Source organism: Bombus huntii, chromosome 5 (genome assembly GCF_024542735.1).
Source record: "Bombus huntii isolate Logan2020A chromosome 5, iyBomHunt1.1, whole genome shotgun sequence".
Classification (NCBI taxonomy): Eukaryota; Metazoa; Arthropoda; class Insecta; order Hymenoptera; family Apidae; genus Bombus; species Bombus huntii.
In genome coordinates, this window is record NC_066242.1 from 17,906,430 (window position 1) to 17,932,446 (window position 26,017).

At 38.7% G+C, this 26,017-nt stretch overlaps 1 protein-coding gene across 12 annotated transcripts in view; it reads right to left on the reverse strand.

Moving 5' to 3' along the window:
• Window positions 1-5,856: 5,856 nt before the first annotated feature.
• The window catches only part of LOC126865549 (probable serine/threonine-protein kinase yakA), a 398,082-nt gene continuing 377,921 nt past the window's right edge, over window positions 5,857-26,017 (reverse strand). For 6 of the 12 annotated variants that reach the window (XM_050618195.1, XM_050618189.1, XM_050618190.1 and 3 more), the window contains 3 exons: window positions 23,882-24,043; window positions 17,626-17,667; window positions 5,857-16,916 (listed from right to left, as the gene is read on the reverse strand). In XM_050618195.1, coding sequence (XP_050474152.1) covers window positions 15,432-16,916; window positions 17,626-17,667; window positions 23,882-24,043 — 1,689 coding nt within the window. In that variant the 3' untranslated portion in view covers window positions 5,857-15,431. The remainder of the gene's footprint in view (window positions 16,917-17,625; window positions 17,668-23,881; window positions 24,044-26,017) is intronic. The other 6 variants (XM_050618193.1, XM_050618191.1, XM_050618198.1 and 3 more) reach the window with 2 other exon arrangements.

Genomic DNA, 26,017 nt, shown 5'->3' on the forward strand with positions numbered 1-26,017 from the left:
GAAAGCTTTGTCAACGTGTTCTCTGCGTTTTGCGCGTTGATAAATAAAAAAAAAAAAAAAAAAAGAAGAAGAAAAAGGAGACACGCTACAGCGAGAAACCTGTGCCCGCGGCCACGCGTTTTCGATTCTTGGCCCCGTAGTCCGATTTTGTTTTATTTTTTTCCTTTTTTTACCTATCGTTTTCCCGGTTACGTAATGCGTCAGAAGCTCTCTATGCAAGCGACAGGATTGTTCCGTGTTTTCGATTGGCGACAGCGGTAAATTAGAATGGTCTGGAGAGCGTTCAGAGAGCGGGGAAAAAAGTGTTGCACGTCACGTGGAGAATCGTTTTGAAAATTCAAAAAGCTGTTACTATCGCGATGGCACTTTTTTCCTCTTTTTCTTTTTATCTGCTCTTGTTAAAACACGCGTGTTCTGCGCGGTTCAATTTAGAGGATCACGCCATTGTCGTTTTTATAGAATTCAACTTGATTGTTTTGAAAGAACCGTATAGGAGGGTTGAAAACGTAGGAAATGATGATATTTGTCGTACAACTGTAAAAGGAGCGATTCCTTCGAAATTGATCGAACATTTTTCTTAATAAAATTTTCTTGCGCCAATCTTTCTTCTCAAGAAAATCAATTGCTTTCCGTGTACTTTGCTAACATATTAACATCGCATCGTCTCGTATCTCCAAGATACAACGTTTCTTACAAGAAAATTTTATCTTATATCGTCGACTCGTGTTTCCATAAAGAATCACCACTTTTATCAATTGCGCAATCAATTCAATCATATCCTGCCAATATCGTAATATAGACACGCGAGTTTCGAGGTGGCTCGATGAAATTCGAAGCAACACGCAACCGATGCTAATACAGGGACTATATACTAATATTAATATACATGCAATACACGTTCGGACATTACGTAACAACGGTCCATAACCGTGAGAAATTTTTCTAATGCGATTAAAAAATTAATTAAAAAAAAAAAAAAAAAAACGATAGATGCATAGAAAAGGGGCGAAGAGACAAATTGATCGAAGTACTGAAGCGTTTTAGGGTAAAGAGAAAAAAAATATACAGGGTGCTTCAAGGTAAATGCTATTTGAGATAGTTTGCAAACTAACAGTTGTATAATGGTAAATGGCAAAAAAGACTGGATTTTTCTTTACTTATTTACGAGAAAGATGAACAATGGCAAATAAATGAAAAGTACAAAATTCGATTTTTTTTTTGCCGGACAAAATATTTTTTCTTTTCTTACATATAATAATCTTCGTTTATCCGTTGTAAATCCATTATAAATCAAAGTTAAGTAACAAAATATATACATAACGTTCTATGTAGAGATATGAAATGAACTTTGGGACAACATAAAAAAGGACAAGTAAAATAATCAGTTGCACCCTCTCCGTCTCTCTCTGTGCAAAAACGATAGAGACATTAGTTTAAATATTGGTTCAAACACCACTATTCTCAAAGCACCCAATGCTCTTCAAATGCGTATCCCGACAATAAGGTCCACAATTAACGCGCAACGTTAATGAAAGAAGCGTAATCAAGACAATGGCATGATAGATATAATAATAATAATAATAATAATGTATATAATATAACAATAACAATATATATATGTATATAATCTATATAATATATACATATATGGCAAAGTCGTACTAATTACTGAATAAGAAGCGTGCATCTCTTTCTTCGTGAATAAGGTTTTCTTTGTTTAAGGGGGAGTGACGACAACGCTTTCGAAATAGCATAATAATAATAACGATAATAATAATAATAATAATAATATTTATCGACGTAATAATAATAATAATAATAATAATAATAATAGACAAACACCAGATAAGGCAGTGGTTATTCGCAGTTATAGTTGCGGTGAGCAGTCGTGAGGGAGATGCCCCCAAAAGCTACGTGTTAGCCAAAGTTACCGAAGGTTCAGGTATCACGTCCGATCGTTCCAGTTCTTTTCCGAAAATTATAAGAAGCAAGCTAACAACAATTCCTACGTAAAACGTAACAAACCAAATGGTAAATAAATGGTAAAAAGAAACTTCAGAGCGATCGAACGTCTCCCTCCCCCCTGTTAACCTTGAAGGTTAGCAGCATTAAAAGTTCGGGCTTGCATCAAAGCACCAAGACGATCTGCATGAATGTTAAACAATCTCTTTTAGTCGCGAGACCGTGGACAGGAGATCGTCGTGGGTTTCGTTGAAATCCAATGAAGTCTCCATGCCGTAGTTGGCCGCCTAGTTTCTTGCTATACCACAAAAACACCATAGGTAGGACTAATACGTCGCTCTCCTGATCATACCGACAGGATCGTTATTGACAAACAAGAGATTAAAAAGGAACATAAAAAAAGAGAAAAAAAAACATAAGAGTGAGAGGTAACACAGGCACATTACCACGCATGCATTTCGAATTTCGTTTCACCTGTTCAATCACCGTCTGGCGCTTCTAATGCAGACCCGAGACTGGGTAAAAAACTGGTTACAATAATGAGTCTACCTGTCCGCAGCTGTCTGTGTAGACGACACAGTGAGCGTTTTGGGGGACCACTTGGGCCCCGACAGTGGCTAAGGCTGCTAAGGCGATCCACATGCAGCAAACGAGGCAGTGTTCGGTACGGTTTTTTTTATTATTATATATTTTTTTGAAGTATTTGGTAGCAGTAGTTTTTTTTTATTATCATTACATATATTATTATTTTGTATATATATATTTTTTAAAATTTGATTTGGTTTGATTTGGTTTTTGGTTTTATTCGTGGTTTTTTATTAGCAGTCGATCGAATTCGGTGGAGAAGGCACCAAAATCAAAGTGAAGTACGCCGAACGTGCCCTCGGAGCACCCAGGTACATGTACACGGAAAAAAAAAGAATTCGAGTATGTTGTAGGTAATAGTAGTAGTAGTAGTAGTAGTAGTAGTAGTGGTAGTAATAGTAGTGGTGGTAGTAGTAGTGGTAGTAGTAGTAGTGGTGGTAGTAGTAGTGGTAATAGTAGTAGTAGTAATAGTTGTAGTAGTAGTAGTAGTAGTAGTTGTAGTTGTAGTAGTAGTAGTGGTAATAGTAGTGATGGTAGTAGCAGTAATTGTTGTTGTTGGTTTTATCGATTCAAAGGTGGATATTTTATTATTTTTAAATTATTGTCGTATTAGTCGTCGCATCGTTCGTAGGAAGATGTCCGCCAGAAAAGAGGGAACACGAAGATGTAGTTTTTCGCGATTATTGTTTATTTTTCGCGAAGTTTAGTAATATTTTTTTTAGTAGTGGACATCGTCGCAGCGGTTGCGTTATTCCGTTGTTTCACGATCGGTTTATGGATAAAAATGGTCAACGTTGGCGGCGGGGAATGGCCAAGGGGTTGCGACAGAATGATTGTGTGTATGTCGCGTATGTATGATCAAAATTGTGTGCGACACGCGCGTTATCCGTGTATATATGTACATTTATCATCGTCGTTATACGCGTATCGAAAATTGTCGCGCGAGTCGAAGATGTTCGCGAAGCCATGAAATGATGCGTTTTTTCATGTACAAATGTATTCATGTATGTATATATATATCACCATTTTCCATTTTTTGTTGTTGTATTTTTGTTGTATTTTATTGATATTTTTGACGTTTCATTAATGAGAAAGAATAGATGCATGTACCAGGGTGTAGAAAATGTATATACGCGGACATACATATGCCAAAAAAACATGGTAAATTATAACGTGAATTACGATTGTCGTCGTTGTTTCACGGGTGATGGGCGGACATGGCGGCGATAATGCGGCAGCGGTGCACACATACCAAGCCAGCGTTCAAATATTTAGTTGTACGTGTGTACGTGTGTGAGTATCGTGTATCGACCACGCGTGAACGCATCGATGACGATCGAGAAACAGATGGATTCCGCGTGATAACACGTGCAGAAAAAAGGATGACCGGAAGTGGAGCGGTATCGGTTCGAGGAATGATTCCGTGAAACGGCCCATCACCGAGATTCGTTCGCCGACCGAGTAATATCGCGTATATTTAATTTATTTTATCGTCGTGATGTAGAAGCGAGCACGTGTGACGGCAGAAAAAGATCGAATAACCGTGTGTGTATAACGAGTGCGAATTTCACGGAGAAAATGGGATAGAAGAGAGAAGACGGTGGCGAGGATAGTAGGGGTATATTCGAGTAGGAAATAGAAAGTGGACAAAACGGGAAGTAGGGAAGAAGAGGAAAGAAAAAGGAGGAAAAGGAAAGAAAGGGAAAAATGAAAATCCCCGCCGAATAGAAACGAAAGGAAGAAAAATTAAAATAGAAAAGGAGAGAAGAAGGAGAGAAGGTGAGGATCGGTCGAACGTGTAGAGGTTCGTTGGCAGCGCACGGATCGGGAAATGGTCACAATCGCCACATGAATGTAATTAATCGGAGAAGGAGTATTCAGGATTGGATTTCGCAGCAGTCGTCGCAGATTCCGTGGAACGGGTGGATAACTCAGGCACGTACGGCGTTTCAGGATCAATTTCAGGATCGGGAGAGGGTGATTCGGGCACGTGCGTTAGAGGGCCGGTGTGGTGCGGTCGTGGTGGACGTTGGCAGAGAGAGTGAGAGAATGAGTGAGTGAGTGAGTGAGTGAGTGAGTGAGCGTGTGTGTGTGGTGTGTGTGTGTGTGTGTGTGTGTGTGTGTGTGTGTGTGTGTGTGTGTGTGTGTGTGTGTGTGTGAGTGAGTGAGTGAGTGAGTGAGTGAGAGAGAGAGAGAGAGAGAGAGAGAGAGAGAGAGAGAGCCGGAATAGTAATCGTCGACGGAACCGGAATGTAAGCGTTGACGGGACGGAGATCAAACAATTGTATGCGTGGTAATTTTCGATCGAAAGACGTGCGGTGGAAATCCAGGCGAGGGCAAGCATGAAACAGAAAGTTTAAAGAGAAGATTATGAACGATCGCGCGATTCAACGTGCAACTGATTGCTTTTGCTATCTGGGATCGAATATGTGTGTACACGCAGTGAATTGTTCTCTTTGTTTCCTTTTGCTAGTATGTACCCATGTATATGCGTTTATAGATATTAGGTTGTTCTGTAAATAAACGTCGAGATGCTGTCTCAACCATTCGTAAATATAAAGATAATTTGCAGCGGTTGTTTCCGTCTGCGTTATTTCGTTTAGAACGACGGTCATCTGCATAAACCAGCGAGTTTGTAGAACGTAGAAGAATCGCGCTGTACGAGAAAAAAGTGTAGCGATGACATTTATCATGTAACAACCTAATATGCAGTAACTTGTGTATACGTATGTATGTGAGCACGTTTTACGCTTCAAGAAACAAACAAAATACAGTACAATTCACAGCAATAAATATTTAACTACGTGTCTAACATGGTTTCTCGTTCCGTGACGAGCAACTCTTGTTACGAGAAAGCGGAGAATGAACGATTTCGAACCAAATTTTGTTCGATCTTAATGCAATCGTGCTTTTCCGCGATATAGACGTTTGTAAATAATAAAAAAGATTATATTCGCATGCGCTTAAGCTTCGTTATTTCGGGTTATGTTCGTGTGATTATGTATCCCGTTCGTATTGTGTGAAAATTTATACATATACAGTGTGTTCACGCTATTAATCGGCGCTTCTTTCGTAAATGGCAAATTTATCCTTTTTTATTCTTCTGATTTATCGATGGTAGATTTGCGAATCCATTTACGAAGGAGACGTTGAGAAACAACGAGCGTGCTGTACATGTACGTAAATACCTACTACGTGTATGAATTAACGACGATGTCGCAGCGTTAAAACAGAATCGCAATTATGAAATTAAAATAAACAGAGACAGAGATAGAAATTGCATGAGAGAGAAAGACATAGAAATAGATATAAAGAGATATAGCAAAGAAACAATTTTTATTTCGTTCGTACATGATAGGCGGTGAAAGATACAGAGAAAAAAGATACGAGCACAAGCCATCGATGTCACTTTTATCTACGAAACGCGTGTCGCGTGTTGAAAGCCGTTAAAAAAATGTACGATATATATTTATAACTACGTGCGCGCTAATCAAAATACAGAGAAGAAGCGATGTATATACGCGTCTAAAGAAACAGTCTCGCTCGGTAAAACGAGATTATTACGAATTAATTAATCGTGAAGCGTCGAGGTGCTTGAAGCTTGCATATGCGACAAAATAAAGTGCTACTGCGATACTTACATCGGAAAGAGTGCTTCACATCGGTTTCTATATCGACACAGGTGTATACAGATTAGACAGAACTACGATTTGACCCGATATCCAAACACGATATACGTATATCTATATATTGTCTTTTTCTTCGAAAGCATCTATCATAATTTTCGGTGCGTTCGGTTGGTTCCGTTCGAACGTATCGTTCAAGCTAATAGTCTGATCGCTCGAGTCGTATTTCAAGATATTCAAAACGAAATTACGCTGGACGACAGGGGGAATCGGTTCTGTCCATTCATATCCACCGATCGGCCGTCATACGTTGGACGTTAGAGTGCGGCGATAAACCATCGGTCAAATCGTCCTGGCCATTCGAGTGCAGCTCCGGCTTAATTTGCTCCAGCTCTGTTCGTGCGGTGCCATGAACATTTATTTTACGTATTCGCGATATGTAATGGCATCGACGAGTACTTTTCGCGTTTATTTTTTCTTTTTTTGTCTGAAATGGTCGCGGCCGCGCGGAGTCGCGCGTACGTTTCGTGTCACTCTTATACTATGATGAAAATCATCGGCATATACCTATACATATATGCGTGGTTAACGAATGATTCGAAAAGTAGCGTCGCGATAATGAAAACGAATAGCGTATTCCTCGACGAGGAAAGAATCGATCGTTCGATCGATCGATATTTTCTCTCATTCTGACACCGATACTTTTTTTCTTTTTTCGTCACTTGCTATTTCGCATTCTTATAGTCTTTTTTCGTATCTCTTTCGTTCATTTTATAGTTTCGATGACACAGAACGTCGCGTAGCGTTAAGATTCGTGAAATCGCCGAACAATTCTGCGTAGCACTCTTCTCGCCTTTGAATCGCAAGGCAATTTTTAAAGCGATCGAAACAGGTGAGGAGGCCTCGGCGCGTTATAGTACTGTATATATATATGTATATTTATATATATATATACTTGATGCGATCAAAAGCGTGGATTATTATATATATATATATATATGTATGTATAGAGATATGTATAAAATATACATAGGTTGTAAATAGAGATGCATGAATACAGCCTGTTTCGGTAACACACCCTTTGGAATCACGATCTCTCGGTAATACCCGGTTTTGCTTCTGGTTTACCGAGACTCGATTCGTGTTGCAAAGGTCTCTCTCCATGTGCCAAGCAATTACAAAACAATTCAGTAGGCACACGCGCGAATTTCTTACACAGGCGAGATAGCGGCGAAATAATATAATAATCGAAGCTGAATAAGAAGCCGACCGAACGCAAAGGTGGATTACTTGGATCGGAAGTTACTTCGAAGAAGGTCGATTTCCATTCCTTTCTACGTTTCTCGTTCGATCGCCGATTATCCGTATCAGATTGTCCCATGTTTCTTCGTGCAATTTCGATCTAATTCGATGACATTAAATCCGGCTTTCTCGCCTCTGCCTCTTAGGCGTACGTATCTTGCAACGTGTTTCTTCGAAACGTTAATTACTTACTTTCTCTTACTTTGTCTATTTGGCATTTGGCTAAAAAACTATATTTCCAAATGACTTCTTTTAATTCTAATTTTAAAGAAGATAATTTTAAAAGACAGTCGATCGGAAGCACAACGTACACGCAATTCGTATGTTTCGTATCGACCTTCTTCTCGACGATTATTAGTAAAATCCTAATGGAAGGAGAGGAGAACTCTCTCTAATGTGGCGATTGTTGATAAAATCGTGGATGAGGGAGAGGTAATTCGACGTGACAAGATATACGGATAATATACCTAGACGTTACTCCTCTGTGTCTCTGAATTTCGCAACTAAAGCGCAGGAGAAGCTGTGGTAGAGGCGGAAAGGTCAGGAACATTTATATATAGATGTACAGTACATATATAGGATATATATCTGTACATATGTATATAACGTAATTTTACGTTTAGAGAGACGAGAAAGAAATAGAGAGTAGTAAAAAAAAAAAAAAAAAAAGAAAAAAAAGGGAAAATGCGAGCTGTACGCTCGCTTTGACGGCGTCCGTCATAATAAAGAAGCGGCTAACGTCTACATACAAGGTTTCAGAAAACGACCGTGTGCTTGGCATCGTCTAAATTCTAATGTGTGCGCCCTTTGAAGCGAGGCGGAAAAAACAATTTCCACGACAAATTCAACAATCACTTTCTTTTTCACTCTCCTCTCTCTTTTGATCCATCGAGTACGCGAACAGCTTTGAAAACGAATCGAAATAAATAATCGCAGAAATAAAATCGCGCAAATGATAAACGAAATTGAAACACCGGCGAACGAAATACATGAAATATTGAAAATGATAATTGGGTCACTGCCGATAATTCGATTTTCCACGAACGCTAAATAAATTGCGAAAGAATGCTACGTTTGAAAATTGATCGATAAATTTGAAGATAAATACTAGAAAAAAATTTGAAAAAAAGAACGCTGAAAAAGTAAGTAACAATACAAGCACCAAGTCGAACAGATTGTCAAAGGATATTAAAAACAAGGGAAGCAGGAAGCGAGGCTAAGACTGTGAGCTATTAGGGGCGCAATATCGAGTAATACATGAGTATATGTATACATATACATATATAACATATATAACGTATATGTATATATATATATATAGATATAAATATTACAAGGGATTAGCGAGTTCTCGGGAAGTTTCGTTTCGATAGAAAGAGATGAAATAAGAAGCATTAATAAAACAAATATTCATGCATTTCTCAAGCATTATTATTACAAATACTGGCTGACTCCTTGACAAACCCCGTGAGCGTGCACGCGCAAAAACGCATTCGGGACCTCGAAGACTCATTTGCATCATCGTTTCATATTCATTCGTTCTCTTAAAATTTCGTGTTTTTTTCCTTCTCGTATTAAATTGTTTTCTACCTAACACTAGCTCTTTCCTTACTATCCCTTATTTTCTCTCGATTCATAAACGTGTATATTCTTTTTCTGCTGTTTATCTGTGAGTCGACGACGCAGGCTACACGCGGCTATATCATATACTCGTATTATCGTATTCTATGGTATGTACGTGTAACGTAGTTATTAATCCATCGATAACTGTTAATTCGATTCCTCGACATTGGAAAATGAATGACGTGTCGTTCTTTTTTCTTTTTCTCTCCTCTATTCTCATAGGACGAATTTTCTCGTCTCGCGGTTATCATTATCGTTTCGCTTTCATGGACGTGACGATATCGTGCAACGTGAACCTACGTGTCCATGTGTAGGTATATGTATCTGTCTATGTATGTGTATATCATAATCATGTGTGACTCATGTGAACACCAACACGCATACAAATGGTCAAGAAATCCTTCGAATCCGTTTACAATCGTTAAATCGCATCTTTCTCGTTCGTCGACATTCTACGTTCTTTCTTTCTACATTCTTTTTACGTTCCCGAGGTTGTCGCTGGTATAACGTTAATAGCGTCAAAGAGACTGTAATCCGTTCCTCCGACGTCGTTTCAGACGATTGCATACACGACTATTTCGACATTCGATTTTTCGACGTGGCGTGCATGAAATAACGTACGAGTATAATTGAAAAAATCAGAGACAAAACGGTACATGATAATAAATACTATCTGTATGTAGTACGCCGTGAAACGTGGATTTCTTTCTTATATCGTTTATAATCCTTAATTCACATTTTATATGTATAATATGTATATATGTATAATAGATCGGCATAGTTCGTAATATAATATGGTTACCACCTTAGCAACGATGGTCGATTATCTTGCGACATATACCGACTACTTTTTTTCGTTGCACGATATCTATGCAGATGCAACATTAATCAATAGGTATGCTTACGTTCGTATTTAATATAAATATAATTATTATATATCATGTAAGTATTATATATGTATATTAGACGTTGGATGCTTTTTTAATGTGTTTTTCTCCAGTTTACTCTTGTATACTCTAGTACACGTGTGTCGTTTGTGTGCAACGGTGTACGAGTGCAAGGGGAAGGCACTTGCGCTGTTTTTCGATCGACACCTCGTGGAAAGTTTGGCACTGCGTATTCTTTCGTCGATGATTGTCCGTTAAAAGTTAAAAAGCAAGAAAATAAACGAAGGGAAAAGATTTATAAAATTATCATCGAATATTTAAAAAATATTGAAATTTCTACATCGATACCGCACAGGCATATCGATCGCGTCTGTATCGGTTGAACAATCGAACTCGCAGAAAGATGCAGTTCCAGAATTTCGCTGAGGATCTAGGAAAAATCCAGCCACCCTCTCGGTAGTGTACGTACAAGTGTGAACAGCGAGTTGAGGAACCCTAGAGTTGTCGGTTCATGTGCGTGACTCGTTAGAAACCGGAAATACGCCTACGATACTTATGCGCATCCTCTGTGCGAGGCATTTTCGAGGCCGTTCGAATTCCTTCACGAACCGTGTATATCGATACGTTATTCGCGTATCTCTGTATACAGGGTGTATCCAACGGTACTAGCACGATATTCAAGAGATATTCGGTTTAGCGTAGCTACAGCAAGATGCGATATGTTGCGCGAAAGTCTTTATATTTCAACTATCGTGTTTTAGAATCTTTTAGCAAGAAAATATTTTCTCTCGATAAGACAAATAAGTAGTCCGATGTATTTAAAAAGAACGAAGTATTATATGACAATTCTTTAGTTTTAAATTTTCCAGCGTGGTTTTTGATTTGCTCGCTGTAAAGTTTTCTACGTCTACGTACGAATTGCGATATTTACGAGATACACCCTGCATCCGTATCTGTGTGTGCGTGTGTGTATGTGTATGTGTGTGTGTAAAGATGTAAATGGCAAGGTGTATGCCAGAGTACGTGTATACATGTCGCGTGTCCTCTGCGAATACGTATTTGTCAGCGTTATATGTACATCAAAAAAGTACCATCACAACGAATTATCATTTTGCTTTCTTCCAGAGTTTCTTCGCCTTTGGCCGCGAAACTAACGACAATCTCTTTCTCTATGTTTCGCCTGTCAATACAAAATAACCGCGTTTACACTCTGTCGCTATGGAAGACCGTGTTTCCTGAACAATGTTGCTCCCGTAATGGGAGGATGCCGTAAAAATCGACCACGAATCGTCTCGACGTTTTGTGCGTGTCGTATTTTGCGCGCACATTCTGTGCATATGTTCTGTGTGTACATATGTTCTGTGTCTATGTAAGTATGTATATAGTATACTCTATTTCAATCGCAGCAGAAAAATTGCCTTCGAATTTCGCGGCCAAAACGAAAGGAACCGGGAGGAAACGAGAACACGCGTTCGCGAACTTCCTCTTTCAGATACTCGACAACTTCCTACTTTCTTTTTAAACTTTTAACAAAATGAGAATAACAAAATTTTTTTTACAATTCGCTTGACAATTACCAATGCCGTACGGATCAAAGGAAACTAATTCCTGGTTACAAAAATACTAATTCCAATTTTGTTTAAATAATCGCCATCACGTAGTACCACGTACTCCACAGCTACTCTTATCTGATTTCTTTAACCTCTTTCTCCTCTTCACTGTATATGCCAGTGAATATTTTAATATGTATGTACTTATATACAATACATATATGAATATCTATACATACAATATACTCTTGTTTATTCCTTCGTACGTAGAGAAAATTATTATTTACACACATATATAGATCTACAATATGTTTAAATATAATATACGTATATTTATATATATTTCTTTTTTCATCGTTAGTTATTATCGTATCATCATCATCATCATCATCCTCATCATTGTAATCAGCGTAATCGCTACTTCGACTAAACGAACTTTCAAATCACTGGTAGACACAAGTACGAATACGCAAGACAGAGAAATCCTCTGTCTCCCCTTTCTTTTACTCATCGGCGAGCGATATTTCCTTTTTTTTTTTCGCGTAACATAACCGTATTTTCGGTCATGTTTCTCTTTCATGTACTCGAATTAATTACTGTTCGATAAGAAGTGCGCAAATATATATCGTATATATATATATGTATGCTAATTATATTTAACGCGTATGCATGTATAGATATATAATGTATATATTTCTTTGTCCTCTTGACGATTACTCGCGCGTATTTGTTGAACGTTTTTGTGCGGTCGTGTACCATTAATGCGCATGTGAACTCGTTTCATATACGTTTCTCTTTTGCGTAAGTGTTTTCTTTTTGTTTTGTCCTTTTCTTCGTTACAACAATTATCGAGAGCCTCCTCTCGTCTTCCTCCCTGTATCTTCTTTTCTCTCGAATTCAGCCTTTTCCTTAATGCGTGGTTTCGTCTCTGTTTTTTTTTTTTCTATTCGTATCCGCTAATCGCGTAAATGCATGTCTTTTTCTGTTATTTTTCCCTTTTTTTTTCGTATTTTAATCGATTTTCTCTTAATCGTTCGTTAATTCCATCGTATCACTCCGCGTTACGCCCTTTTTGTATTTTCCTTACCGATCGGTTTATTTTCTTTTCCGTTTTTCGTTTTCCCTCTCGGCTAAATGCATAAGCTCGTGAGTTGCAATTGACGAGGTTCACTGTATGCAAATTATACTCCCCCGAATTGAATACGTAAAAGACAGCGCAGACTGTCTTCAGCTGTTTCACACGCTATTATATACTAATAGATAAATATATATATGTATGTATGTGTATGTATGTATGTGTGTGCGCGCGAGTGTGTGGCTGTGTGTGTACAATCATAGCGCTAGATAAAATAAGACAGGACGAAGTCTGTTTGCTAAAATCTATGCACGTACGTTAATCGTGCGAGTTTAAAAGTATCGCCCGGAACACGACGGCGTTTCTGTTTCAATCTCATCGATGTGCAAGGTGTTTCTAGGACACATACGTTAGTATAATAGTTGCAATTAATTTCTAAAACTAAGTGGAAGGGGCGGAGTTCGGATCGGTAGAAATTTCAGTGACGATTCCGATGACACCAGTCTCAAGTATCAATGATCGGCGGTTTTGAAACGTCGCGACGCGCTTAATTATTTGATTTAATTATCAAGGCGAAACGATGCTGAAAAAGTACGATTATCCTTACTAAAGTAAATGTAAGATTCGTAAAGAATGAAAATTCGTTTCTCTTTGTCTCACTGTTTTCCTTCTTTTCCGCTCCGCCTCTCCGTTTCTTTAACAGTAACCTATGATAAATAATTAAAAATAATTAAAATCTGAGAAACGATAAACGAACAATATATAGCGAATAAAATTCCACAGACTTCGACTATAAAGAATTGAACGCAGACTAACGCGAAATATTCGCAGTGGCAACCACTTTTCTGACGCTAGGCTAGATTCGTGATAACGAATGTTACGACTTATGTGTGTCATTGTTCACGGCGAGTGGGAAAAGTTCCCGTTATACCTGCGAATTTCAAGCGTTTTCTTTTCTTACGTGCTTGATAGATCTACGTATTCAGGCACTTTTGCCTGAAAGGTAAAAGCGCTGTTCGTTGCCGCGACAAATATTGAAAATATACGTAGCTAAAATTATAAATTTCCTGGTAGCTGACAGATTATAAATTTATCTTACGAGACAACAATAAAATTAACAACAAGACACGTTAATACAACAACTTATACATTGTCAAATATTCTGATTTAAAAAAATTTTTCTTATCCGACTCACAGCTCAGGAATCAAACGATCTGGACATAATTTTGAATAACAGAACAATTCTTATTATTGCACGTTAGTTTTAAAAACTCGTATCATTCTTTACCGCGTACTAAGAAAGAACAAGTGTCCGAATAGTTTTGTGCTACAGCGTACGCGAATTCCGGTGCCTCTGTAAATATTTCACGTAGGACTGCAGTACTTTTAATAACACGCAAGCAATTAAGTTAACATTAATCGGTAATCGACTCAGAATGGACTTCAACAGGCCAACTGAAAAGATTACGACGGGATTAACAATATTCTATGACTTAAAAAGGCAAGTTTCGTGTACCCGCGTAACGTGGCTTAGGCCGAGCATCGCTTCCGTCCATCTTCACGTAGAAAATAAAAAATATATAGAATATATTATATACGTAATATAGAACAAACACCTATATATATATATATATATATAGAATACAATAATCGATCTGATGATCTGACGAAGGAACGATATTCTTTCTTCGATAGGTCACAACAAACGAAACAATATTCTGAACAAAAAAAAAAACAAAGGATTACGTGGTGTCACGCGGTATAAATTTCAATAAATTTTTCGTCTCACTCCTAATACTTATCGTACAAAATAACGTACGCTACAGCAGTAAAATCACTCGCATTTTTCTTCCTCTCGAAGCTACAAATAAAGGAAATAAAGAAACGTTATGCGTTTAATAGTGTACAGCTGGAGCGTGTTTAAAAAAAAAAAAAAAAGAAAATAAAAATGAGAAACAAGAAGCGATAGTCGCGATTAAAAACTTATTTCGATGGCTCGTGCAATTGGCAAGTCTTCGTATCGAGTTGCTCTATTTAAAACAGAAAATAATAGAGATAAAAGAATGGGGAAAATAAAACGCGAAACGATCAAATCGAACCGCCGTGCGTGGAAGTTTCAGCATTGCTACTTTCGCCACAACGAAACGGGTTAGAAATGAAAAAAGGTTGAATCGTATTCGTCAAAAGTTCTCGCATCGTTATTTTCTATTCGTCGCGTATAAGCGTTACACATGTCTACGAAACACTCCAAGTGGAATCGAGTCGATAAGGCACTGTTCACCGACAATGTCTGACTAGAAAATGAATCTACATTTTTCGGAACTCTTGTTTGTTTGTTTATTTCTTTGTTGCGAGTTTCTCATCGCTTATTTCGACGTTTCATTTCTCGTTTCGCATCCGCTCGCTGTATAATTCTCTCTTTCATCAACAGGAACGGTCGCGTTCACCTTACATATTCAATTCCTTGTACGCTACAACGACACACGTTTATATCTAGCTAAACTCCGTATTTATCTTTCGCGCTAAATGAAAAAATAGGTCGGCAACGTTGATCTAATCTTCGATATCCAATTCCATATTCTACGAGTCACTCTACGTAGCTACGTCAAACGAATAAAAATTAACACACACGAAAAAAACTCCTCGGCCCTGATATCTCGAAGATCGCCAGACCACGAAGAAGATCCGAAAGAGTCGGCACGCGGCGTTCCCATTCGAAAGAGAGGACGCAGAGGACCCAGAAGAAGGAACCATAACGTTCGTTAGACGTGGAAGAGGAAGAAACGCGTTGCCCCCTCTCCATACGTCCGACGAAATTCATTTACGAGGTCTTCATCTTTTTGTACGGCTGCATGATCACGCCCGAGCTGACTGGAATAGCAACCTGCGGTTGCGCCGCGATCGTCGCCGGATTTGGAATCTGCGGTATCTGTGGGACACCCGGTACACCAGCCGCCGCGACGCCAGCCGCGACTCCAGGCATGCTGGCGACACCCGGTAGAACCGTGTAGGGATTTTGGACGTAAGGATTACCTTGGACCGCGGCCGCTGCGCCAGGAACCCCAGGTATCGAGGCTTGAACGTAAGGATTTGGCAAGATCTGTTGCCTCATCAAAGAGTAAGGATTGATAGGAGCGCCGGTGGGTGGTCTCGAGTAGGCCAAGATTCCAGCGGAGAGCGGAGAGGCCAAGGCGCCGGGAATCCCCGCTAGGTTCGGAATCACCGGCCTAGGTGTCGCCGTTGTCGCCGGTAATCCGGCGACCCCTGCACTTCCAGCTGCCGCGGCTGGATTCACCAGAGCTTGTTTGTTCAAAGCTACACCGGTATAATTCAGGGCGGTAAGCTGATTAATACCGTAAGATTGCGACGCCTGAGACAGCTTAATGGCTTTCGCGTAATTCTTCTGGGCGACCTCTTTCGCGAGAGCGGCAGGATCAAGGTGCGTAGGCAATCCGGAAGCCATGCCGAGGCTGTTGAGCATGTTCAACCCAGCCACGTTCGAGGCATTGTAGTTGGGCATCGATACCATATTCGTGACCGATGGTACGTTCGTCATGGAGGCCATGGAGGCCATGTTAACCACGCCTGGCATCGAGCTCAGACCAGCGACTGAAGTCAATGGACTCATCGCGGGCTGCACGGAAGCAGCTGACAATGCCAATTGATTCTGTATCTGTTGCTGTTGCTGTTGTAATTGATGTTGCTGGTGCTGTTGATGCTGGTGTTGTTGCTGCTGCTGGTGTTGCTGCTGAGCTTGTTGCTGTTGATGCTGTGCCTGTTGGTGTTGTTGTTGTTGCTGCTGTTGCTGCTGTTGCTGTTGTTGTTGTTGTTGTTGTTGCGAAATGGTCGAGGGACTCGCGTGATTCAATTCGGGGGAGTTATGCGCGTTTTCTGACGCGTCGTGATTCTGCGTCGCATTCGGCTGCTTGTTATTGCCGCTACTATTGTTACTGTTATTGTCGGCGGTTGGAGGTGGTGGCGGTGGATTGTTGCAGGGATCCATCAGCACGCCATTGTTGGCGTCGGCGCAGTTATTCACTGTGGCGCCACTGGTTCCCTGAGAGGAGGAGGAGGACTGAACCACCACCGCGTGGTGGTTGCTTTGCACGTTCGGGGGTTGCACGACCGATTGGTTAGAGGTTTGAGTGGGTAGGGGTGGTGTTCCAGTGTACTCACATGACACAGGCACGAACGGCTGCTGCAGCTGCATTAACTGTTGATAGGTCGTCGCGCCGGTTGGCTGATAGACCGGCATGCCGGACTTGTCGCCCGCCGGTCGTTTATACGGAACCATTCCTGGGAAGGCCTGTAAAACAGAATCATGGAAAACGGTTGCGATTAGTAAGGATAACGATTCGTCGTTCGCAGGGGTGGGCCTAGCGAGCGGAGTCCTCCGGATAAACAACGCAACACGCGCCGTCTTTTTCAGGTCTTTTCGCTTCCCGTTGTTCTTTTTTTTTTGTTTTTTCGTTTTTTCTTTATCTTTTCACGTTTAGGGAACGATCATCGGTGCTGCGAGATTCGTTTTGCGTACGAAACTGCTTTTTCAAGTACAAACGTGGCTTGAGTTAAGTAAATTTGTTTATTTTTTATGTCGTCGCAGCAAGAAACACTTGGACGTTAACTCGCGTTAAAAAATAAATATACGTGTATTTTTATTACTCACGAAAAAATATTATCGAAAATCTTACAGGAGACAATGATATTTATCGTTAATACGGTTAAGAGTTTCGACAAAATTTCACGGGATGCAAGAATATACGGCACAACGCGGGAAGAGTACCATAAAATCGTTTCCTCTCGTTCTTTTTCGTTTAACTCGATTCATTAAACGCGCGGAAACAATCTATGGTGTACATGTGCATAAAAAACACGAGATCGGAACAAAGGAAAAGGTACTACACGAATTACATATAACATATAATATATGGTTATCGTTAATTTTATATTATTATTATTATATCTTTTTCTTTTTTTTTTTTTTGAATGATTCAGTGGTTAGATTCTGCACTTACAAAGTTCTCGTAGTAGAACGATCCGACAGACTTCATGTCCATCTGCAACAAAGACAGGATCGGTTTCAACTAATTTCGAGGAAGAGGTTGTACGAGTTGCGTCTGTATAATTGGATTTTTGTGGGAAGATGAGACATAAAAAGAGGGGTATCGGTTCTTAGAGAAATAGAATTAGGTATGTATATTCAATCGTTGGGTAAAACACATCACGACAAAAATAGGTAGTAATAGTGGTAGTAACGGTACCAATGATAATAGTTAGTTAGTAGTTAGTAGTAAATAGTAGTGATAGTAGTGTGTAAAAGTTGTGCCGATGACGCAGCTTGCGGCGACGTTCCTAAATGACGACGATCGTTGTTGTATAACTGCAAGATTCTCATTTCTGTTCTGCTCTTTTTTTCTTTCGTTTTTGCTCATTCTTTTGTTTCGGCTGTTTCGCTCTATCTTTTTGCTTATCATTTCGCAACGACATTCGTTTCTTTTCGTTTTCGACGATCCCTGCCTCTACGATATCGAAGAAACGTGTCAGAAAGACCAGCCAGTTAGTTATTATTACATGGAACACACCGTGTCACGGGGCCAATTAAAGAGAGAATCGTTGATCCTGCTTGAATTCAAGGTCAAGTTGATCCATTACAAAAACGTATAACGCCGAACGCAAACACGGACGATACTGTTCGCTTTTTTTTCCTATTTAAGGTAGCCTAGGAGCAACAGAGATAAATAGACAGACAGAGATAGAGAAACAGAGAGAAATAGAGAAAAGATAACAGAGAACAGAGAAATTTGAGTTTTCCTCGATCTCTTGATCGAAATCGAATCCTGCTTCGATCTCGTGAAGTTCCCTTGGATAATCTGCCGTGTATCTGTATATATAGTAATCGTAGACGGAAAATCTTTAAACGAAGAAGGATCGGACGAAAAATCGGGGATCGTTTGATCGAAAGCTTCCTGGCTGAAAAAAAAAAAAAAAAAAATAAGAAAAGATTGCTCAACGTTATAACGAGAAAAAGATAAACAGAAACGGACTCGCGAAGAAAAAGCTCTGAGCAGATACAAACACGATGATACGATGGATCATCGATCGAGTGGCGGACAGAAGAAGCGGAACGAAAGGAAAAAATGTGTTTTTTCTTTCATTTTTATCGTTTTCTAGAAAAAGTGTCGAAAGGTTAAGTTAGAGAAGAAGAAAGATATAGAGGAAGCTGCACAGAGTTTCAGATGCAAAAGCTGAGAAGCTGGTAAGAAGGTTCGTTGTCGAGATAGAGGCGGGAACGAGTGTGAGTAGAACTGTCACACGTGTACAAATATTGCGTGTATATATCGATGCGACAGAATTAAAAAAGAAAAAAAGGTGCTCACGAAACAGCGGATCGACCAGATACAAGTTCAAATTTTCGGTGTGTAAAATGTAAATAGTGGCGCAAAGAATTCTTTGGCTAGTTACAGAGAGGAGTTGGAAAACACGTGGCAAGCTCAGGTGCAAGATACAAGTGAAACAACATCTGTCCATCCTTTTTGGTTATTACAATTTAGTTTCTCTGCAAAGAAAAGACGGAAATATGGGAATAGAAAAATAAACGAATATCGTAAAGAGAGACGCGACAAAAATTTGATACGGTTTGAAACTAGAGATAGAGAAGCTTAAAGTTTCGATCGAATACCGACGAAAAAAATAAAAAGAAGTCGAATAACGCGACAAAACCAAGAAACGTCGAAGGAGACGGACTAAAGCGGAGAAGGAAAATTCCGAAAGAAAGATAACACACAGATAGACTAAATGAAAAAAGAAAAGAAAAAAAGAAAGTAGTAGCGTAGAAAATTAGCCTGTGTATGTCAAGCATCTACTGTGCTCTTAGCAATTTCGACGTGATCCTGAAAATGCTGGGCGACCGGTAAAGAAATCGATATATACATGGCGTCTTATAACGCGTGAGCAATATTTCAAGATTTGATCAAAAATCTAAAAAGAACGAAAAAAAGTTCATAGAAACGGTCAAATAGGACGTGTGATACGAGCTTCTTTCGTTAGATACTTTTAGATGTGGAGTCAATTTGTAAAATATTGTACACGTGTTACGGAACATTCTGTGTCAAATTAAGTAAAAAAGAAGAGAAGAAAATAACGAGGAAGAAAGAGGAAATGGATATTCTGACAAAAAGTGAGTGAGAAAATTGCGCGTGATCGCGCGACCGCGCGATCCTTGGTTCTCTATAGAAAAAAGATAAAAATTTCGGGTCATCGTCCAGAGCGTCGAGGGAGTGACGCTTGACACCATCACCTCGGTAGTCGCTTAAGCACAACATGCATCATCGGCGCAAGCTCAGAATTTACACAGATCTAACGCTCCGTAAACGCAGTACCAATCGTGTTTCGCCACAGTTCATCCATATTCCAAGAACCATCTCTCGTTTGTCAAAGTATCGTATAAGAAGCCCAGTGAGAACATGATACAAGTACATCTTCTTCGCAAAGGAAACGATACGTATTATTTGACACTATCGTACATACGGCGGAGAGTTTCTGATAAATCTCCGACCCTTTATAACTATATCTGAACGATACGAATTTCTCTATCGTAGTTTTCACGAATTAAAGATCTTGTCACTTGTACCACCTTTTCCCAGAAACCCTCATACACTCGTATTCCTTCTTACTAATACTATGACGATCGGCGATATACAGCAACGTTATGTGAATGTTAACTTTTAGTCCACAATATACATATGCATGTAAATCATATAGGTATACATATGTACATATTTATTTATCTAGCTAAGCTTTTCTTTACTCTATATTTAAAAAATTGTTAATAATTCTTCGTTAAATTGCAGACATTACGCTCGAAATTAGCCGGCTGTCATAGTATTGTAATAAACCGTGTATGAGTGGAGATCAATCTCGTCCGTAACGTTTCTCTATTTTACACGCTTTCGTATTTTCTATTCACAATGAAGGTGCTGACGATACGGAGATTAGAGTTTCAAGGATTTCGTCACGATGTTTCGCTGCGAAACACGCGCGCACGTTATCAATATATCCTATGAATTCTCAAAATCACTCGAATTGCCTTGGATAATGGTCGTTGACCCGTTTTTTTAACGAGGCACGATTCTATCGTTCAACGACATTGACACGAACACGAAATGGAAAATAGATCGACGGTGTTTCGTCGAAGCGAACTCGTTAAATCTGAATTTCGAATGGATGAAAGGGAAATGCGCGCGTGACTCGAGACTGTGAAGCAATAGCCATCGATCAGATCGCGATCACGGACGAACGATCGTTCGTCGATCGCGGATCCTCTCTCGTTTCGTGGAGGTTTCGCTAGAGGGAGTGAGTTTACATGAAAATCGATCGTGTACGTTATCAACAACCACGAACCTCCTCTATTTCTAAAGCTTTGAACGTTTCTTAAATTTGGCTAATGAAAAAAATTCATTGGTAAAGCGAACAGCTAACTTTTCTTGTTCTTCCTCTCTATCGTTTCGCTTACTGCTCGTATCGATTCGTGGTTGATGATCGAGAAACAAACAACCAAGCGATCTATAAATACATTACGAGGCGTAAGCTCTGATACGGACAACACTGCAACGAACGACAGAATACGAAGCGAAATTAAACGTAGAAAGTAAGTATGTAACCGGTCTGAAGAAACCAACGAGGAGAATGAAAAAGAAGAGACAGAAAGGTAGAAATGATGGGACAGAGAGAGAGAGAGAGAGAGAGAAAGAGAGAGAGAGAGAAATAGTCTGAAAATTTCAATTCGCGAGTGAGTTTTGAGAACAAAGAAAACCAATAAGTCATACGGTACCGTGTGTGATAAGCAATTAACGCGAATAATGGGTGTAAAGAAGCTCGAATGAAACGAAGGAACTGAAAGTATAAGAAAAAAAAGAAGAATATTTGATACAATTAACGAATAACGATTATAATAAAGCTGATATATTTATCCATCGATCGTGATTAACAATTAAATTTGCCTGAAACCGATATTTATTATAAATAGAGTCGAAAGTACGAGGAAATTAAAAAGTATCAAGTAGAATATCGCGGATTTCAAGCCCTGCGAAGAGTACATCCGAAACACGCACAAATATTCCTCTTGTTAGAAGGTGAAAGCAAAATGTAGAGAAAGAAAGAAGAAAAAAGATATACATGATATGTATATGAGAAGAAAGGAGCTAGAGCTCTAAGCGCGCTCGGCAGTGTATTCACAATCGCAATGAATTATATGTTCGTAACTTAAACATATGACATTCTACGAGAAACTTCCGGAAAATAGCCCGAACTTCTTCATTTTATCCTTTCCGTTTCCGGAATACGCTGTGCGAGTGTTGCTCAGCGGACTGCGGATGTCTGGAAGCTTTATCGAAGCAGAAACGATAATCTACACTACCATCTATAAATCTCTCAGACACTTACAACCAGCACGTTTACAAAAGGTAGAAATCAATTTGTATAATTAAAAAATGAAATTGTGATACCTAATAACGAATCGTATGTATCATAAGACAACCAAATTGATTTAAATTTTGAAGATCTTACTGTGACGTTTTGTTGAACAGTTATCTTATGGCGTGCCATTTCTACAATTTGGAACTTTGATTTGCTATAATTTTTATAATCTTCGACATAATTGAATAAAAAATTTTAATGTCGAAACATAACATTATGTTATATAGTGTCTAGCGATATATGAGTAGGATTGTGACTACATATGTTTCATGATCTACTATCGGATCACAAAAAATGATGTTCGTGATAGATTCTCTTTCTTTTTCCTTCCCTGCGTATGATCATTCTTTTTATCGATAAAAAATATTTCATTTTCCTAGTGCTATTAAGAAGATATACTACTCAAAACAATTCTTTTAACGTATGAATAAAAAATTATTTAGGTTACTTTGAAGTAAAAAATAGAAGAAAATATTAAATGCTTGTAGCAGCAAGCGGGTTAAGTATATAAACATGTGAAAATAACAAAACTTTAATCCATTTAAATTGCCATCTACCTATTTATATTTGTACCTATATATAGTGCAATAATTTGCCAGATATAATATCGGAAAATCGCTATTATTTATGCGTATCATTTGTTTAAACTTCTCCTTTTACTCAATTTTATGTTTTGAGTAGCATAAGGGTGAATTACTATAAATTAGCACCATTAGTAATTAAGGATTAATTATTTTTAACTCTATATACATATATATATGTAATTACTAATATGTATGTATGTATCTAAACTACTATAGTTTATAAATATTTGATATTATCTACATTAATAATACGTTTTCCATGAAAACTGTTAATTTCATCTTTTAATTATTAATGGAATTTTTAGTTGGATTATTACCAAAAGTTCATCTATTAATTACAAAAATATTACACGATAATTTTGTTTCTCATTGTTCTATATTATTGTTACTATGTTTTTTATAGAATCTTTTACAAATCTCGGTTTATCTTCTGTTAAGATTACGCGAAGAAGAAACATGCCTTTTCTTTGAAGACATCGTAGTAACATTGAGAATTTCAATACATGTTTCAGAAATCCAAGAAAAAAAATTTCATCCGGATTAATAAAATATTTACGTTATAAAGCCTCCGAGATATTCGTATCGAAGAAGTAATATTTAAGCATTGGTAGAGTCTCTAACATAAAAAAAAAATTTAAAAGAATCAAATACAAAAGCATAAAACGTTTCAACAACAGCTAACATTTATTATTTATTACGATGATCGCGGTCTGAAAACAAACAGTTTGTCCTAGAAAATAGCCTGCATATAAAACAACAGAAAACTTAATCTTTTGAGGGATAACGTCGATATATGTGTATATATATATATATATATATACGTATGTATGTGATTTTTTGTTTGAATTTATGTCGTTTGATATGCTGTGTTTGTAATCTAAAGAAATGCATCCCTAAAAAGGTTAAGGCGCTCTTCTGTCAAACCAAAGGAACTATCTCCAGATCTATATATATCGATCTATATCTGTTACGAATTTCTCATAAAACCAAAAATAAAGCTACGTAAGGTGCTAATTCATAGTTACTCACCTCGCTTCAATGTCGGCAGGTAACCTAGCAAACATCCATTGAAGAACACAAAGGAACATCACGGACAAAATGATAAAGTAACGATCGAAAGTAAAGAAGAAGCAAAGTAAAAATGTTCGGGCCAATTTCGTGGAATTTAGCTACAAAAAAAAGAAGAGTGTATTCCATGCATAAGCCGTGGTACCATTAGCAGATCATCATTGGAGTCGCGCATCCGCTTCTTGCCGAGTTCGATGCTTGCTATACTGGCGCTCTGAAGTCCTCCGGGAACCGCAGTTGCCGGCACTCCTGACACTCCGCCAGCCAACGCGCCCATTCCCGCAACGTTCGTCGGCATAGTCGCCGTCTGCGTTTTCATTTTCAATTTTTTTTTTTTTTTTTTTTTTCGTGTTTCATTCAATTTTATTTCGTATCCGTGTTTTGCGTGTATTTTCGTTCGTACGTGCGTGCGATTGACCGTTCAAATTTTCCCGTCAATCCATCATTTTTTCCCATTAAATGTATACGAATACATATATTTTTTTTATTTCATTATATATACACATTTTTTTGCCCCATAGACAGGTTGCCATAGGTACGCCGAGCAGATTATTCGTCAGGGATGTTTCCACGTTCCGTATCGATCACGAACATCGTGCGGTTTCGATAATCATTCGGTATTATTTTCCGTTATTTTGGCGATAATCATCGTTATTGGTATTATCGTCGTGTTCGTTGTACACGCAGTTCGTTTTGCCATCCGTTTCATCGTTGCATTCGGCGTTATATATACGTGTGTACGTGATTTAAGATTTTTTTTTCCCCCAGTTCGATTTCCAATTTTTGTTCGTGTCCCCGTGTTCGAGATTCCGGGCGCAGAGGGTTTTTGGTCGGCATAATTTCGCAGGCGTTAATTGGCAGGTAGCGAAGCGTACGAAGGTTTTTGTCAGCAAGCATGAAGAAGCATCGTCAGGCGGAAGAGGGCAAGATAAAAATCAAAAAAAGAAAAACAGACCAGTTGAGGCTAAAGGCAAGAAACGACAGAATCGCGTATATAATATACATATATATATATATAAAAAATCCAAGTAGTTCAAGTTAAAACAGATCCCATATAACGTATAAATTCTCGTCGTATTATTTATGTGCATATATCTATATACAACTTACAATAAACTATATCGACCAAAAACTAAATATATATGTTACGGACAAGACGCGAAATAAGATACGTACGAGTAAAAGTCGGATTTTCATTAGACAAGATGGGAAATGTCTAACGAAGAATTCGCGTAAATGCGAACAAGTAAAATCCTTTGAATCGTAGGTATAGAGTTATCGTTATCAACAGGAACAAATTCAACGTGCATGCCAATATCTTCGACGGTTCTTCTTTTTCGTAAAAATATCTAAAACGGTCTGTTTTATTTATAATCGTTAAAGACACAGAATCTAAATAGTTTTACTAATTATTTTCAAGCTGAATATTAACTACCGTATACCTGCTGTATTTCAAGACACGTTCTTTTTTTTTGTCTATTGCCACGTACTGCGATACTACGCGTCTTGTTCCGCTGTAAATCTACAACTTAGCAAGGATTAATTAGACAGCTCGAATTTCGTCTGGTTAAAACTTGATTTGTTTAAATTTCGCGTCTTGTCCCGTAACATATACGATACATGTAGACGGTAAAGGGTAACCAAAGTTTCCTTTACACGTGCGTGTACTATGTGTTGTGCACATACAGCCGCAGCCACGTGTGTTTTGTGGCGCGACACACGTAAAACGACACGTAAATTAATGTGCCACGCATGCAGACGCGACACGCTTCTCGGGTTGCTCTCGCGAGGTACGCGGTGTCGAGGCTGATGTAATTGCCTCGCATCCGTCTTTCCGCGATTCGATCGGCCATTCTTTCCCGTGATCTCGTTTTTCACCGTGGAACCACCGGCAGAGAAACCCGTGGAGAAACAGTGTCGGGTCGCGATTGTGCGCGAGCAACCACGTTTTTGATCCAATAAACGCAGTTAAAAAGAGAAACTCGTTGGAGAAAATAACCGAGATGGCGCGGTTTCCATGTGAAACTGCGTTTACACGGACCGAAAAGCGGTCGAATCCTGCTGAAACACGTTGAAAAAAGAAAAAAACGAGAAGATCAACGAAAACATGTGGCAAAAGGGCGTGATCCTAAAAGAAAGACAATCAACATTTTCAAAATGGACAATGTGCGATAATCGTATTAACAGTAACAACAAATAGTATCAGAGATTCGTCGGATCGATAATAGAACCGATAGGCGTGCGTCGGCTGCTCGTCGGCAAAGATCTGCGAAATAATGGC